We start from the raw sequence: 15558 nt of genomic DNA on the forward strand, positions 1-15558 counted from the left end.
ATCACTTGCGTACAAGGTATTACAAGAAAGCTAATTGGCGAATCTTTAAAGCGCTACCGTTTGGTCTTCCGATGGGGAGTCGGTAGAGCATAATGCTTTTGGTTTCGTCCAAATCGGGCGAAAACTGTAGGAGGAGTATGTTTTGGTGTCTGACAGTTTTTGCGACGTAGCGAAAAATCTATATATACGCAAATGGGCGTGGCCTATCTCTAAAGATGCAGCTGACTTGTGGGCATCTGTGGATATAAAGTTCTTGGGTGTGGAAGTTATAGCCCCAAACGCGTTTTCCTTTGTTGTAGCGCCACCTAGTGGCCGGCATGTCTGAATTTGTTTGTCTGCGTAGCAGGCACAGACCTGGATCTACTTATGCAAGTGGCATGTCCCAACTCTTTACGGTTTGGGCTGCAGCACCAGTTTTACGCGTAGAAGAATAGAAAGAAGAAGAAATGTTCCAAATCGAAAAATCGAATCTTTAAAGCGCTACCAAAATTCTGTATTCAACTTTTGCTCGTGGGAGTCGGTAGAGCATAATGCTTTTGGTTTCGTCCAAATCGGGCAAAAACTGTAGGAGGAGTATGTTTTGGTGACTGACTCAGTTTTTGCGACCGAAAAATCTATCGGACTTTCGGTGTGGAAGTTATACACGTTTTCCTTTTTTTGTAGCGCCACCTAGTGGCCGGCATGTCTGAATTGTTTTGTCTGTGTACCAGGCACGGACCTGGATCTAGTCATGCAAGTGGCATGTCCCAACCCTTTACGGTTTGGGCTGCAGCACCACTTTTATGTGGAGAAGAATAAAAGTCCCAGCAAAAACAATAGGGTTCCCTGCCCAGCAGTTGCCCAGCAGTTGGGACCGCGTTTTGCAGACCCTACTCGTGCTTGGCCCCCTAAAAAAAACGCTGATGGAATATCATGTTTCAAAGGTATTTAGTCATTAATCAAAGATTTGCATTTGATGATGATGAGCGGCTGTAGATGAAAAACAAAGGGATCAACAAGTTCCTACAATTCCTACTGAATGGGGAAATGAATGATTCCAGCTAATAATAATAAATAATCAGTTTAATAGTTTTTGCGACATTTCACTCAAAAACACAAATGTAAACTTCAGGGAAGGATCACAAAAAACATTATAGTGTATCAGATATTCAACTTAATTGCAGTCATAAACATAATTTAATATGGTGAACCTTAACAAGGAACATTTTCTGAATGAAAATGATCTTCAAGTAAAATCGAACTGGAATTGGATAGGGAAACAGTTCAGGAATCTACCCTCGATTCCAGGCACAAACTTAAACCTGCTATATTTAAAGCTGTAGTGCGTAACTTCAATCAACAACTGAAACATTTTGTGGGCTCTTCTTGAGCTCCTGCGCCACTGTCAGGGGGTAACACCCGTTTGTAAACGCTGCCATACTGAGAAATACAGAGGGAGTTTTGTGGAGCTGATAGGCTTAATCAATGTTGTGTCATCTCGTTTGGCGATGTCTTGAATGTAACTGACATTCATGTCTATGAAAAAGTTACGGGCTATAGCTTTAAAGCCAATATTCGTGGCTGGGAACAATATAATCCATTGTTCACATTGTTAGAAAAGTAATTAAACTCAAGTTGTCATGCAACATTCCAAACTTAATGTCTTAGTGAGTGTACAAGTCAAAGAGGGATTAAGGAAAGAAATGAGAGAAAGTTTACAGTCATGCAGCAGGCAAGTCACTGCTTTCCTTGCTGATAGTGGCAACGATGCACAGCGTTTTACACTTGGTCAGCCAACGTTTCCAGTTAAAAAAGCTTTTAAAGGCCGTTTGGAACTGATCGCCTGATAGAGTGTACAGAGCAAGGTTAAAAAATGTGTTAAATGCTGCCAGGGGCCTGGAGACTATATAGGCGGCATGCACGACGCGCTCCTCAAAGCACGGCGTGTCTTTCCACCGGGTTTCTATCCGCAACACACGCAAGATATGATACGGCAGGAAGCACACCACAAACACCAGCAGGATCAGCACGGTCACGCGCCGCGCTCGTGTCCGAGATGGACTTTGTGCGTAGGGACCTTTGGCCAACTTGATGACAATACCGATGTAACACATAAATACCACCAATAGGGGGAGTAGAAATCCGATAACAGAGAGCAGCCAGCCATACAAGCGCACGTTTTCGACGGGTATGGTGCTAGCAAAGTCCAGGCAGTATGTTTTGTTGTTGTGCTCCTCCATGGATATCATATTCAACATGGGGATGATTTCAGCAGCGGCCACGACCCAGACCACCAAGCACGCAACGATCCCCCAGATCTTTTTCTGCAGCTGTGCCGTCCACAGAGGCCTCATCACCACGACAAAGCGGAAAACCGCGTGACACATCAGAAAGAGGATGCTCCCGTACAGGTTAAAATGAAAGCCGAAGCGGACAAAGCGACACAGGAAGTCGCCCAGTGTCCACGAATCCAAGTTGCTGTAGTAGTAGACCAGGAATGGTAAGCTGAGGACGTGGAGGAGGTCGGTCACTGCCAGGTTGACCATGATGATGCTGCTGCTCTTCCAGGGCCGCAGCTTGGCCACATAGATGCCAATGGAGGTCACGTTGCCCACCAGGCCCACCACGAAGATGATAGCGTAGGCGACAGGCAGGAAATAGTGTTTGACTTGTTGGTCAACGTCGGTGTAGTTGCGATGATCTCCGTAGTAGATGTACTGGGACATGGCTATGCCCTGTGAAGAACAATAACCAATTTTACAAACCACATTTCAAATATGACTATCAGAAAAATAAGGGTGTCTAGGGCCAGGATTGTGGCTAGTATCGAGGACACCAAGGTCTCGTCTCAAATCTGGGATTTTTGATGACCCATAAAGTTCCTATAAAAACCTACAGACAAATTGTATTTATGTTTCCGGACTGAAGCTACTCATTCAGTTTGAGCATGACCAAGCCTTGAAACAGAATTTCAATGATAATTTGGGGATATACAACATTTACAGAATAAATATTAAACAGTAATGTTACATGGTGGTAAGTCTCTTTAGGTTCAATACTACTCTGAGGGATTTATTTAATTTGATTAATTGTTAAAAACCTACTAACTGGTGAACTCTGAGATCCGATGTAGTATAAATATGCAAAAAGTTTAGAAATCGGTTCATCCTAGCCTGAGAAAAGGCAGAAAGAGTGTTTTATGGTCTCACTGTCTCACCCTACATTGTCATACATGGTAAAATGTAGGATTAGGATTAGCTGGGCTGGAAAGCTGGGCCAAGGGAAGACTGAGGGAAGAAAAACCTAATTCATTATATAATAATAGCGCTTTTGTTCCTTCACTGTAAAAATATTGATCAGAGCAGCTTTAATCCAACCAAATGTACTGGAAAAAATGCTGAATTTCTTTTTGCTTTTTTGCAATAGATATTTTGAGCTAGATGAATAGTCCGGTCCTGTCAATTCCCAATTCAAGGGAATGCATCAACAGTATAAATTGGTTGCCGAGTAAAAAATAAGCTACAAGCAAATCACCCCCCCTCTCCTCAGCTGCCATATCAATGTTATTGGCAATTACTGCTTGAGGAAGGATGGAGAGAGCAATGGGGAAGAAAAACTTAGAGGCGAGCAGACGAGGAAATAAACAAACAATAGAGCAAACTCTTCTTCTCTCCTTGTCAACACGGTGTTTACTGAGAGCCCTTTAGGATATGACAGCGCCTATGGCACCCTGACTTGATGGCAGCTTCCTGTGATGCTGTCAGTGCAATCTGCACTCATTATGGATGTGAGGAGATGTGCAAGGTGTCATTTAAAACACTGCAAGCGCAGTCATATGTCAGGAGCTCATATGCATACTCATTGAAACATTTAGATCTTGTGTTTTGTGGAAAAATAATCCAATCCAAAAAGCTCACTTCATTTGTTAAAATGCAAATATAATGGGTGATTCATAACGGGATAGTTTGAAAGAATTTTTTTTACTCACTTTTAAGTCAGTCCTCATCAGTGCGCACTCCCAAGCCTTCAATGTCTGCTGTCTGTTCTCAAATCCATTCTTCTAATCACTCTTCTTCCTCCTCCTACAATCTGCATCTTGCCTTCCAGGCACCTTTAGGGAAACTCCAGGCTTGTTATTTTTGTCAGAAAGCCAACGGTTTGCTCCTCTTTCAGCTATGTGCACTTACTTCCTGGTTTCAATGGGTTAAGCTGGTTAAGCTCATGAGTAAAGCTTAAGGATTGCTTTTATTGAAAAGGTTCAGGTTCCCGTAAATATGCAGAAGAAAAAGGGGGAAGGATAGCCTGACAGCAAATTCATTGCTTCAAGGTATGTAACTGTCCATTGCTGCTTCTTTTGTTCAGAGAATGGACCTAACCTAAAGAGGTTTTTGTGATTCGAGGCTTTTGATTATGTTAACCCGTAAATCACGGGAATAGTAACTCACTTGTCTGTACAAATTACATTTTAAACAATCAAAACACAAACCCCAGCACAAATGCGCTATTTAAAGCCTGAAGGAAACCTGGTCTAAAATAAAACAATCTATGTATAATATCAAAGTTGGGTTTCTCAATAAGTTTGATTTTTTTTTTTTTTACAAAAATCTGATTGAAAATAAATGTTCTTAAATGTTATAAAAATTAGTTTAGAAAAAACAGCGTTTTCTCTCCCCCGACTATTTGACAGGACAATGTGGGCGTGGCCGCATCTAACGGTCTCCATGGCAAGTCATGGTTTTTATAGAAAGTTTGGGCAGAGAACTGCTGTGATTGGTTCAAAATACTTATTGTGTAATAAGAAAAAGAGCATAGCCACATCATCTAATCCAAATTCCCGTAAAGTTTATAAAACTTAAATGACAATATCTTTAATTTTGATTGATACATATAGATACACTATTTTAAGATGCTTACTATCATGCTTACTCCCTTTATAAAATAGTAAGAAGGATTTTGTGGATTTGGGTTTACAGGGGATTTAAATGATCTTTTTATCCAGCTGCAGTCTTTAACAGAGGCCAGTATTCATTGTCATAGAAAACTGAAAATGAAATGACGTGCCGAAACTTGAATCAATAAACAAGACATGGATAAAGTTGGCTTTTCAAGATTAATTACTTTAGGATGAAAATGAATCAATCTTATCTGTCACATGAGTCAGTGTCTGACTGCAGAGCTACATTTAGCACAATGCAGATCTGTTATCTGAATCAAGTAATAAGGAAACTTTAGATAGCAGGAGATTATTGTTAAAATAACAAAGAGAGTCATCCGAGATGCATCCTCATTCCCATTATACCCTTGACGTCAAGTGTCCAAACTTATAGTTTCGAACCGCTGCAACTTAATAATTGTCAATTCCAAATATCTAAAATGAATTAAAATCAGTGATAACTTAAACTGAAACTTGTGTGCACAATATGTAAGATTAATCCACTTTACCCCAATCAGTAACACTGTTTAACAACAGCATACGTTTTTGAGATGGACTTTCAGGATAAAGGAAGCATATTTTGATTTCCACAGTCACACAAGGCAGGAGAAATTCAAACGATAATTCATTACGTGAAATAATTGCTTTCTGCTCTTACCTAACACTAATTATTCATTTTAGTTGATAATGAGGGAAACGGCATCTTCTATCTCCTTCACAGCTGCAGTGCACAGTGGAAGCCATTCTGAAATATATTAATATTGATTTAAAATTTGGTGTAAAATCCTCCATCTCCTGTGTCATTATCTGGTTTGTGTAAAAGCAAAAACCAAAATGCAGAGTTATCATTCAGTGTGAATATATTTCATTCAGATGGTAAACTGAATAGTTGGTGGAGGAAAAATAATACTGGACAACAGCCTTTACAGCCACAGCTATACCCACACCAGGCACTTCACGTAATGTTGTCCATCTAATCTCAATGATGGCGTTGAAACATTACAAGGCGTTTTTTCCTGCACTGACTTAAAAGAGGCAACAGATACTATTACTGACTATAGTTCATCTTGTAAGGATTTCAGTCAATATCTATGTATACAAATAATACATCTTATATTTCCAAGGAAATAAAAGAGTGTATAGTCGGCAATAAAAAAAATAGCATAGTAAAATGGGCATCATATGACATTACATACATTTTAGTTCAGCATTGAATAAGGTACAGCAGCCACACCTATAAATTAAAAAGTTGAATGACCTTAATGTCCGTCCTCTTATAATGAGATGCTAACACTTGTTTCTAATGAACCATAGACAGCCGGTCAGTGTTAATGGCACTCTCTCAAAATCAAGAACCTTGTGCACTAGAGCCCCCAGGGTTTGTTTTAGTTCATCCATCCTTTTAAACATTTAAAAAAACTTAGCTTTAAGTAAAAAAAGGACAGCGATCTATCTAATTATCATTCAGAGCTGCAAAGGTTTGTAAAATAGCCTTTGGTCAACCATGGTGAAAAGATCTCACAGGAGCACCCAGTCTCTGAAGCAGACTTCAACAGCGACTGCACCAAATAATGATGTCAATCAGAAATTTATGTTGTCAGACAGGCTTAGATACGGCATCACAGCTTGGTTTGGGAACCTGTCAGTGCAAACTGGTCTTACTGATGCAGACTGCATGGACGATTATAGGGTTTACTACTATTTATTTATTAAAGGATTATTTTTTATTTGTGTGTGTGTGTGTGTGTGTGTGTGTGTGTGTGTGTTTTTCCTGTTTCGTCTAGTGGCGCCTTTACAAATCTTGCTGTATGGTTTGTTCATTAACAGCTCGGTGTGAATGTTTGTACTGTAATGTTTTGGATTGTCTGACTGCAGCACAGGGGTGCCAACATTTTCCAGCAGTACATGGAACAATAAAGTCAATTCATCCTATTTCATCTTATCTTATCTTCTCTTTAAAACCACAACTTTTCCCATTAGAGCTAATAGTCTGTTCTAACATTTTAAGACTTAACACAAGTACCACTTCATGTTTAGCAGAAAAGTACACAGAAGCTACAGATTTACATACTCTGTCCCTTGGCTGCCCTTCAATGTGTTGACACGGTCTCTGTAATGTCCCCCTTCTGTGGATCACACAAAATAAAATGAAAAAGCAAAAAAGGAGGAGAAGGAGAAGTTTACAAATGTTTATTTTACAAAAGAAGAGCTAGAAATGATGTAAACAGAGCTTTATAGGTCAATCTAAATTGTGGCTTCTTTTTTTATTATACTGTGGGGAGGGTTCAGTCTTTGAGGCAGCAGAGCAGTGTGTTTAGAGTACAGATGAAACTTGTGTGAGTTCAGAGAAAAATGAATGTCAAAGATCAACTCGACACAGAAAATGCGAGTGCAGAGGATGAGACGCTTCGGAGGAGAAGGAGGGGGGGGGGGTAGCAGGAGGTTTAGCTGGGGTTAAGGAAGAAAGAAAGAAAGAAAGAAAGAAAGAAAGAATGTGGTTCTGTCTACAGTTTAGGCATCCTTGCAGCATTGAGGCGTATGGACACGCAAGAGGAGCCAGCAGCGTAACGCATTTCCCTCAACATACCACTCCACTGCTTCTTATCTTCCTCATACCTAAGAAAAACCAAGAACAGAGAGTGAGATCACAATGGTGGTAACCAAGGAAAAACATTGTGAAATATCTTGGTTCCATTAGAACTTGAGAGAAGGACTTACTGCCAGACGTCAGTGACCTCGGTGGGAGCCACCTCCTTGTTCTCCATCTCCACCATAGCGAAGCCGCCCACTGCGTACAGGGAGCCGCCATTGCTCAGCAGGTTGACGGAGCTCCTCTCCTGGGGAAACTCTGTGAAGGGTTCCCACCTGAGGAGAAGAAAAACATTAGGAGAAGGTCAAGTGTAAATATGGAGCTCTCACTTTAGATGTCTAATGTACCTTGGCATGTGTCCTATTTCAGTGTTCTTTAGTGGGTGAGATCACTTCAGATTTGGTACAGTATATGGAGGCCGAAAGACGCCAGTATTTATTATTTTAATATATTTAAAAAAAAACATGTAAATATACACACACAGGTTAATGAACCAATCATTTGTTAAATGAGAAGATTTTATTCAAACTCATTTTCAGAGAAAGACACAACTAGCGAGTTAAGAGGTAGTTAGAGGCATGTACATCATAACACCTCACATTAAGATTTTTTTTTACTTGAATTAAAACGGTACTTTGCCATCGGTGTATGAGTGTGTGTATGAATGGGTGAATGTGGTAAGATATGTAAAGCTATATAAGTCAAGTCCATTTACCATTTACCATTTACTTTGGGGAAAAAGGACTATAAAAAGTGGATTATAAAAACAAAAAAGGGAATTGTGTCAATACAAATAATTTTTTTTTAATAAATAAAATAAGTATATTAATTGATCATGAGTTAAGTTTTAAACATCTCTTGAATACTTTACCAATTAATTGGTTCAGTTATATAAAATGTATTCATGTTTATTTCATGAGGCCCTATTTTTATTTACAGTATGTAATATTGAACGCTTTGGCGTTCCATATATTGGGGTGTTCTGATATTAATGAGTGCTGTGAAGCTACAAAGGGTTGAAAAAATAAAAGTTCATACTTGTTTGTTGCAAAGTCAAAGGCTTCACATGTGTTGGTGATGCCTTCCTCGTTGACTCCACCGGACACCACGATCTTGCCATTGTGGACGACGGCCCCGAACATGGCTCTGGCAGTCTTCATGGCAGCCAGCTCCTTCCACTCCGATTGCTTGTGGTTGTACGCAAACATCTTGGCCAGGGCTTTGCTGTGGAGACGGAGGTAGAAATATAATGATGAGATCCCTCGTGTCTAAAGACCATTATTTATAGGCAAATTAAATACATTAAGGAAACCAGGAAGTGCCTGTGACTTCCTGGGATGCTTTTCATGACAGTAATGGAGTAGGCAGCAATGTGCCATTGCTTTATAGTTGCTTGTTTCCTCTAGTGTGAGATGTTACATTCCAGAGCCATTTTCCACGCAGATTTTAAAAATCACTCTTTCCTGACAAAAAAGAAAAGAAAAGCTTCTTTAAAGGTATTGTTCTTCCTGCTTCCTGTAATATTGTATGTGTAACTTACACACTATTTAAACCAATCCTGAATTGTAATGCTTTGGGGGATTCTGAATTGTGATGCTTTGTGGTGCCCCCCCCCCCCTTCCTTAGCCTTGTACACTCATACTTAGCATTGTACACCATACTTCAAACACTATACATGTACATAAGCCCTGCAGCTCACCCACAGAAAACCTTTCCTCAGAAAATGTTTTTGTCGTTACACTCATAGCTCCAAAGAAAAACCTATTGTTCTAGTTGGGTTTACACTACCTGGGAATCTACTGCCTTATCAGGACCTTAAAATATCTCTTTAGACTGAGATGCATCCAAGCGAATCGATCGTCTTGTTCAGTGAATTGGAAACAGAAACTAAGACAAACTCAACCTCAGTCTTTTCAGGTTTGTATATTTGTGTTCAAATATACACTCACCGGCCACTTTATTAGGTACAGCGGTTCATTTTCTTGTTAACACATATAACTAATCAGCCAAACACATGTCAGCAACTCAATGCATTTAGGCATGTAGACCTGGACGTGACAACTTATTGAGGTTGAAACCAAGCAACATAATGGGGAAGAAAGGGGTTTTAAGTGACTTTGAACATGGCAATGTTGAGGGTGCCAGGAGGGCTGGTATGAGTATTTCAGAACCTGCTGATCTACTGGGATTTTCACTCTAAACCATCTCTAGGGTTTACCGAGAATGGTCTGAAAAAGAAAAAATATCCAGTGAGTGGCATTTGTGAGGACGTAAAATGACTTGTTGAAGTCAGAGGTCAGTGGAGGATGGGCATACTGGTTTGAGATGATAGAAAGGCAACAGTAACTCAAATAACCACTCGTTACAACCAGGGTATGCAGAATACCATCTCTGAACACAAAACACGACCAACCTTGAAGCAGATGGGCTACAGCAACAGAAGACCCCACAGGGTGCCACTCCTGTCAGCTAAAAACAGGAAAATTAGGCTACAATTCTCACAGGATCACCATTATTGGACAATAGAAGATTGAAAAATCATGTCTGGTCTGATGAGTCTCGATTTCAGTTGCGACATTCAGATGGCAGGTTCAGAATTTGGCGTAAACAACATGAAAGTATGGATCCATCCTGCCGTGCACCATCAACCACGCCATGTTCAAAGTCACCTAAACCCCCTTTTTTCCCCATTCTGATGCTGGATTTGACTTTAGTACATTGTCTTGACCACGTTTAAATGCCTAAATGCATTAAATTCCAGCTGTAAACTTCTATGAGCAAAGTGTTTGTTTTCATCCGAAGACATTTTAGCTCAAGGGCTAAAATTCCAGTAAATTATTTTGAAGATGTCACTGCATGTTTTAATCATTTTTGCTAATGTCACTAATGAGCTGACAGGGTGTTTGAGCACGAAGTCCCTATCAGAGCATCGGGGAGTTCTGCTTGATTTTTGAAGGACACATGCTACAATCGACAGTCAGCAGGGAACAACTACACCTGGGAGAAGTTAAAAAAAGACCCACACTGCCAAACAGACAAATAAAAAGATAAGGAGGAAATACAATAAATTAGAAGTCTGAAAGAAAAAATTAAGAATACAAAAAACATTATTTTATCTGAAGTTCTAAAGTTTACAAATTAGACCATGAATTTACATAGTTGCATGGGTGTCCATTCATTTCTATCATTGGATTTGCACATATGTTGTTTTGTGTTTACACATGTACGTAGCTGAATCCTGGTCATGCTTACTTCAATAACGTCACAGCAATTCACTTTGTACTTTGTGTGTTTTTCCCCAGTAATGGCCTTGTGGATTTTATCTTTGCCTCACAGGTTAACTGTTAATTGCATATGTGTGGATGTCATGCAAACCCTGATGAAGGTTTGAGCACATTTGTTTCAGTGCAGGAGAAGGTGCACACCTGTTTTCCTCTTGCTGATTAGCACACTGGCCCACTGACAGCTAAAAAAAACCTAAATGGATTGATGAGCGTATCATTAGATGCGCTTTACCGACACTGTATCATTCGGAGAGACATGCACAGATCCATGTGTTTTCCATTATCGCCACATATTTGACAGCCATGGCCTGTAAGCTGTGTAATTGTTGTCCATGGACGTGCCGTGCAACCATGCAGTCTGGCAGACTGATGGGCCACAAGCAGCTGAGGCTCACAGTGTAAGGACACACACACACACACACACACACACACACACACACACACACACACACACACACACACACACACACACACACACACACACACACCGACACACACACATTTACTTACTTGTCATCTGTCTTTCCTCCAATGCAGTAAACCATTCCTTTGTGGGAGACGACAGCATGGCCGTGGATCTTCAGAGGAAGCTTTTTGGTCTCACTCCACTTCATCTTCCTGCAAAATGCATTAAAATAAAATAAGTATTGATTATAAGAATTAATAAAAGTTAATTTAATCCCCTGAATTTGTTGCTGCTGTTTTTTTCCCCGGAACTTGAAGTGCTTAATTATTATGTGTGATTTCCCCTGTGGTGGAACCAAATCAATCTGGATTTAAATACACGTAAATAACTTAATATCATGATTATCAATCCAATAGAAAATAAACGCTCCACAATTATCGAAACGCAACAACAACGCAGAGTTGATAAAGAAGGTGAGATCACATCAAAACACAATTAATCATAGGCTACCTAACACCACTTATTACTTTTTTAAATATTCTAAGGAAGCAGGTTTTTTTCATTTCCTGAATGTAATTATCACCTGTAAACTGTACTGAAGGTGAAATATGTGGAGAGGGAAAGAAAAAAAGCAGCAAATAAGCAAAGAATAGCACTGACTCGACATCGTAGCACATGACGGTGTCCAGCGACGCGTTGGTATTGAGGTCTTTTCCCGCCACGGCGAACAGCAGGTTGTCACTCTCTCCGATGTTGAAGAGGCATCGTGGGGAAGGCATTGGCGGCAGGGCCACCCAGTCAGACGTGAGTTGATCAAACTGAGGAAAAAATACAAGCACATTAAAACACCGAGCAAAGATAGCACCCTCTTAGCACCCATTAGCTCTGTGTCTTAATCTCCTCATTAACAAGAGAATGAATCATGGTACTGTATTGTATCCACACGCTAATAATGGTGTGATATATTCAGTAAGGACGTGATAAAGGCCTCAAATACCTATAAGCATTTGAGGCCTTTATCACTTATTCAGTCTCTTTGACGTTAAGACTCCATGGGAAACGTGGGAAACCTATTGCTCTGACATAAGGATTAGGGAGAAACTATATCCCAGTCATTCCTGTGGTTACATACTGTTACTTCACTTTGAGTTTAGCTAAAATGAACACTTGAGTTTGTGTTGATTCTAGCGCCACCTTTGGATTAAAGAGTTTTTTTTTCAATGCCAGCGACCAAGCATGTGCCGGAGCATTTGTTTAGGAAGTGTGTAAATAAGTCCACGAAGAAAGATCGCGATGAGGTAAATAATGGTAAAATAACGATGGTGAAGCAGATAAAACTTTGATTTATTACCGTTTAGGAAACACAGACTGTTCCAGTCTGCCTGCCGAAATCAATCCTACGGAAAATCGTACCCGAGCAAATGCATTGATTATAACTATATAAAAATAGTGTTGTTTTTCACTGATGGTCTCGTTCGCTGTAAAAGGTCCAATTTGATCATCAGGGGAAAAATGAGACTTGTTTCAATAATATTTAAAAGTTTCTCTTAGGCTTTTAAGTTTAAGTTATGGCATTGGATTTAGGTCTAAATAGAGATTGAATTAAGGAGTGAAAGAAAAATCTGGTTACCAAGTAAAAGTAGCACTGCAGGGGCACGTCTTTGTTCTCCTCGTCCACAAACAGTCCTCCGATGACGTAGAGTTGGTTCTTCTCTGACGCCATGCTGACGTGGTTACGGGGCACCTGCTCCGACATGGCCGCCAGGAAGCACTCGTTCTCGTTGACGTCGTAAGCCACCGCTGCTGTGTCGTTGACCATCATGATGAAGTTGCGTGCGTACATGCCGTGTCTGCGGTCGTTGTTCAGGAAACCAGGGAAGGGACTCTCCTCTTCCACCTCTCCTCCCTCTACGTCTGCCCCCTGCTCCCCCTCCTTTTTGACGGGTTTCTCCGGAAGTTTCCCCTTGAAGGCATCTCTGACCGCCTGGATGGTTTTCTGGAGCTCTGGATCGGCGTTGATGATGTCATCGGTCTCCACTTTATCGTTGAAGTACTTCTCGGGCAGCAGGCGGAAGCGGATGCAGTTGAAGGCGTCCTTCAGGACCTTGACGCGCTCTTTGTCGTGGCGGACCCATGCCATGACGGCCTCGAACACCAGCTCCTCATTCTCCACGTTGAGGGAGTCTCCGCCGATGATGGCGAACAATTCGTGAGGCGCCAGCTTGAGGAACTCCTCGTCCTTGTAGAGGAGCTCAAAGCGGTCTGCGATGAAGTTGCGCCCGGCCACGGCAAGCCTAGGACAGCTGAGCACCAAGCCCATCCTGAAAATGGCCATGCAGTTGGCCAGGGAGATCTTCTTCTGGAGGTAGTTGACGCAGACCGTGAAAACAGAAGGTATCTGGAATTTGCTCGCCACGGCAATTATATCCTGCACGTTGTCGTCTGTGAGGTCGATCTCGGCCGAGTAGAGGTAATGGATGACCATGTCCAAGATGGCAGGTTTGACGTCCTCCAGGACCACTTCCTTGGTGTTCTCCACCTCCTTCCCATCCTCGGTGAAGAAGATCTCCCTGAAGTAAGGGCTGCAGGCGGCCATGATCAGCCGATGGCATGGGAAGCTGCGGTCTCCCACCTTCAGAGTGCAGTCCACAAACTTGTTCTCATTGAGCAGCTCCTTCAGTCCATCCTGAAGCAGTGTGCTCTGGAACAAGCGCAGCTCCTCTTTGACAGCGTTGGGGTCCATGGCGTGTGTCGGGAAGGGAAACGGAAGGGTCTGTGGACAGAGGAAGGAGACGGCGGCGGCCACAGGTCCTTTTGGCAGTTTGTCCTGGCTGGAAAAGACAGGGCAAAGAAAAGGTTGCCAGTGTAGAGACCCGGCAATTTAATACCACCCCCGCTCTAAATTTAGCCTCCCTCTAGCCCCCTGCCTGCTTGAGCCCCACAGTGGAATCTGACTGGGCCAGCTCTCAGCTCTCACACAGGCCTGGGCTCCAGCAGCTGCTGTCAGCGACTGAAATAAGCAACTGGCTGCTCAGGCCGGGGATATGCCACCGTGATTCAGCTCCCAAAGTGTCATGTGGCCGGCTAACAGTGGAGACAATGCTGTCAAAGCCCTGGAATAGCTTGCCTCAAGCTCTACGTATGACTGGGAGGATATTTGGAGCATTTGCTGTCACATTCACAAATGTGTATATTTATTTGACATTAGGACAGATAATTCATTTGTGTCTGATACTCATTTATTGGGTTATTGTCTTGGATTTGTTTAGTCTGTGCCGATAAATATAATAATTATATAAAATACAATTATAGTCACTATTACTAGTTTGAACTGCATTTACTAAATGATGAAGAAAAACAGCAAATGCTCTCATTTGAGAAGCTGAAAACAACAAATATTGGATATTTTTTTAACTTAACTCATCTTAATATTTTTATTATTTCTCTTTGTTTTCTCAGCTTATTGACATAATTCCCCAAAGGAGTCACCAAAGTCAATACAATATATTATCTGATATTATGACAGCATGGCATTATTTAAGTCAGATTGAAGGCTACAAAAACATTGTGCTAAAAATAGACCAGAAAAGTTTGGGCGCAGCAGCTGCATGCAGAAACAGGTGAGAGCCACACATTCAAGCTTTTCTGGCCACCAATCAGTGTGGTTCTCCTTTTCCCTGTGGTGTGTGTCTGGGTACTATTATCCAGCTGCTTGGTTTGTGCGTGTGTGTGTGTGTGTGTGTGTGTGTGTGTGTGTGTGTGACAGTTGTAGTGTGTTGTTCTGAATTTAACCTTTAAAAGACACTTCAATCACCGAGATAAATATTCACTCAATTAGTTTTCTTCAAAGCCGATCTGTGCACATTCACACATTTTAGTACCAAGTGTTAAGGCCGGTGATTAAATAAGGCCATTCCTGATGTGTCTGGATCAATAGGATCTTTCATTGTTATGCATTTTGTTTTCTTTCCGTAGCCTGATAAAGTGTGAGGAGTGTGTAGAGTTAGGTAACATTTCTCCCGTGGGCAGCACTAAAGATAGATCAGACTACGCCACTTGTCTAAGAGCGTCTAACATGTAATTTAAGCAGAAGGGGAGGGCTGATTCTACACTGCCACTTCCCTAAAGCCTCCGTAGAAAAATAAAGCAAAGTTTTAAAACGTCTTTTGCAAAGGTGTTCAAATGAAAGAATTTAGGGACCGTATGAAAACTATTGGGTTGGGGAGGGGTGCTTAACCTTATTTTTCAAAAATAAGAAAAAAAGCAACACCTTCCACTGTGTCATTTTCTTTATATCATCCATTTGGCTTGGGAAAAAGCTCACTTGATGTCTTTTAAAAATAATAAGATAATATTATTAACTGGA

General features: G+C 41.2%; 2 protein-coding genes across 2 annotated transcripts; both read right to left on the reverse strand.

The window, feature by feature from the left end:
• Window positions 1-1700: 1700 nt before the first annotated feature.
• Window positions 1701-4072, reverse strand: LOC307269902 (2-oxoglutarate receptor 1-like; the record flags this gene model as incomplete). The annotated part of the gene is made up of 2 exons (XM_080052984.1): window positions 3968-4072; window positions 1701-2714 (listed from the first exon to the last, which is right to left on the reverse strand). Exons 1-2 carry the CDS (start codon window positions 3983-3985, stop codon window positions 1701-1703), a joined length of 1032 nt encoding a protein of 343 aa, XP_079909110.1. The 5' UTR covers window positions 3986-4072.
• A 3097-nt stretch (window positions 4073-7169) lies between these two features.
• On the reverse strand, window positions 7170-14053 carry LOC307269715 (kelch-like protein 41b). The gene is made up of 6 exons (XM_080052726.1): window positions 12823-14053; window positions 11853-12010; window positions 11297-11404; window positions 8541-8726; window positions 7631-7777; window positions 7170-7528 (listed from the first exon to the last, which is right to left on the reverse strand). The coding sequence occupies exons 1-6, from the start codon at window positions 13933-13935 to the stop codon at window positions 7417-7419; spliced, it is 1824 nt and encodes a 607-aa protein (XP_079908852.1). The 5' UTR covers window positions 13936-14053; the 3' UTR covers window positions 7170-7416.
• Between the last annotated feature and the right edge of the window lie 1505 nt (window positions 14054-15558).

The sequence above is a fragment of the Ammodytes marinus genome (assembly GCF_949987685.1).
Source record: "Ammodytes marinus genome assembly, chromosome: 24".
In the NCBI taxonomy this organism is placed as follows: domain Eukaryota; kingdom Metazoa; phylum Chordata; class Actinopteri; order Uranoscopiformes; family Ammodytidae; genus Ammodytes; species Ammodytes marinus.

Excerpts from the sequence above, each read along its gene's own strand:
- LOC307269715 (XM_080052726.1), bottom strand. The coding sequence starts at position 13,935 with ATGGACCCCAACGCTGTCAAAGAGGAGCTGCGCTTGTTCCAGAGCACA. Across the intron at positions 8,727-11,296 it reads GGAGGAAAGACAGATGACAA|CAAAGCCCTGGCCAAGATGT; the intron begins GTAAGTAAATGT and ends CCGTCTCCACAG. Across the intron at positions 7,778-8,540 it reads TTTGACTTTGCAACAAACAA|GTGGGAACCCTTCACAGAGT; the intron begins GTATGAACTTTT and ends TCTTCTCCTCAG.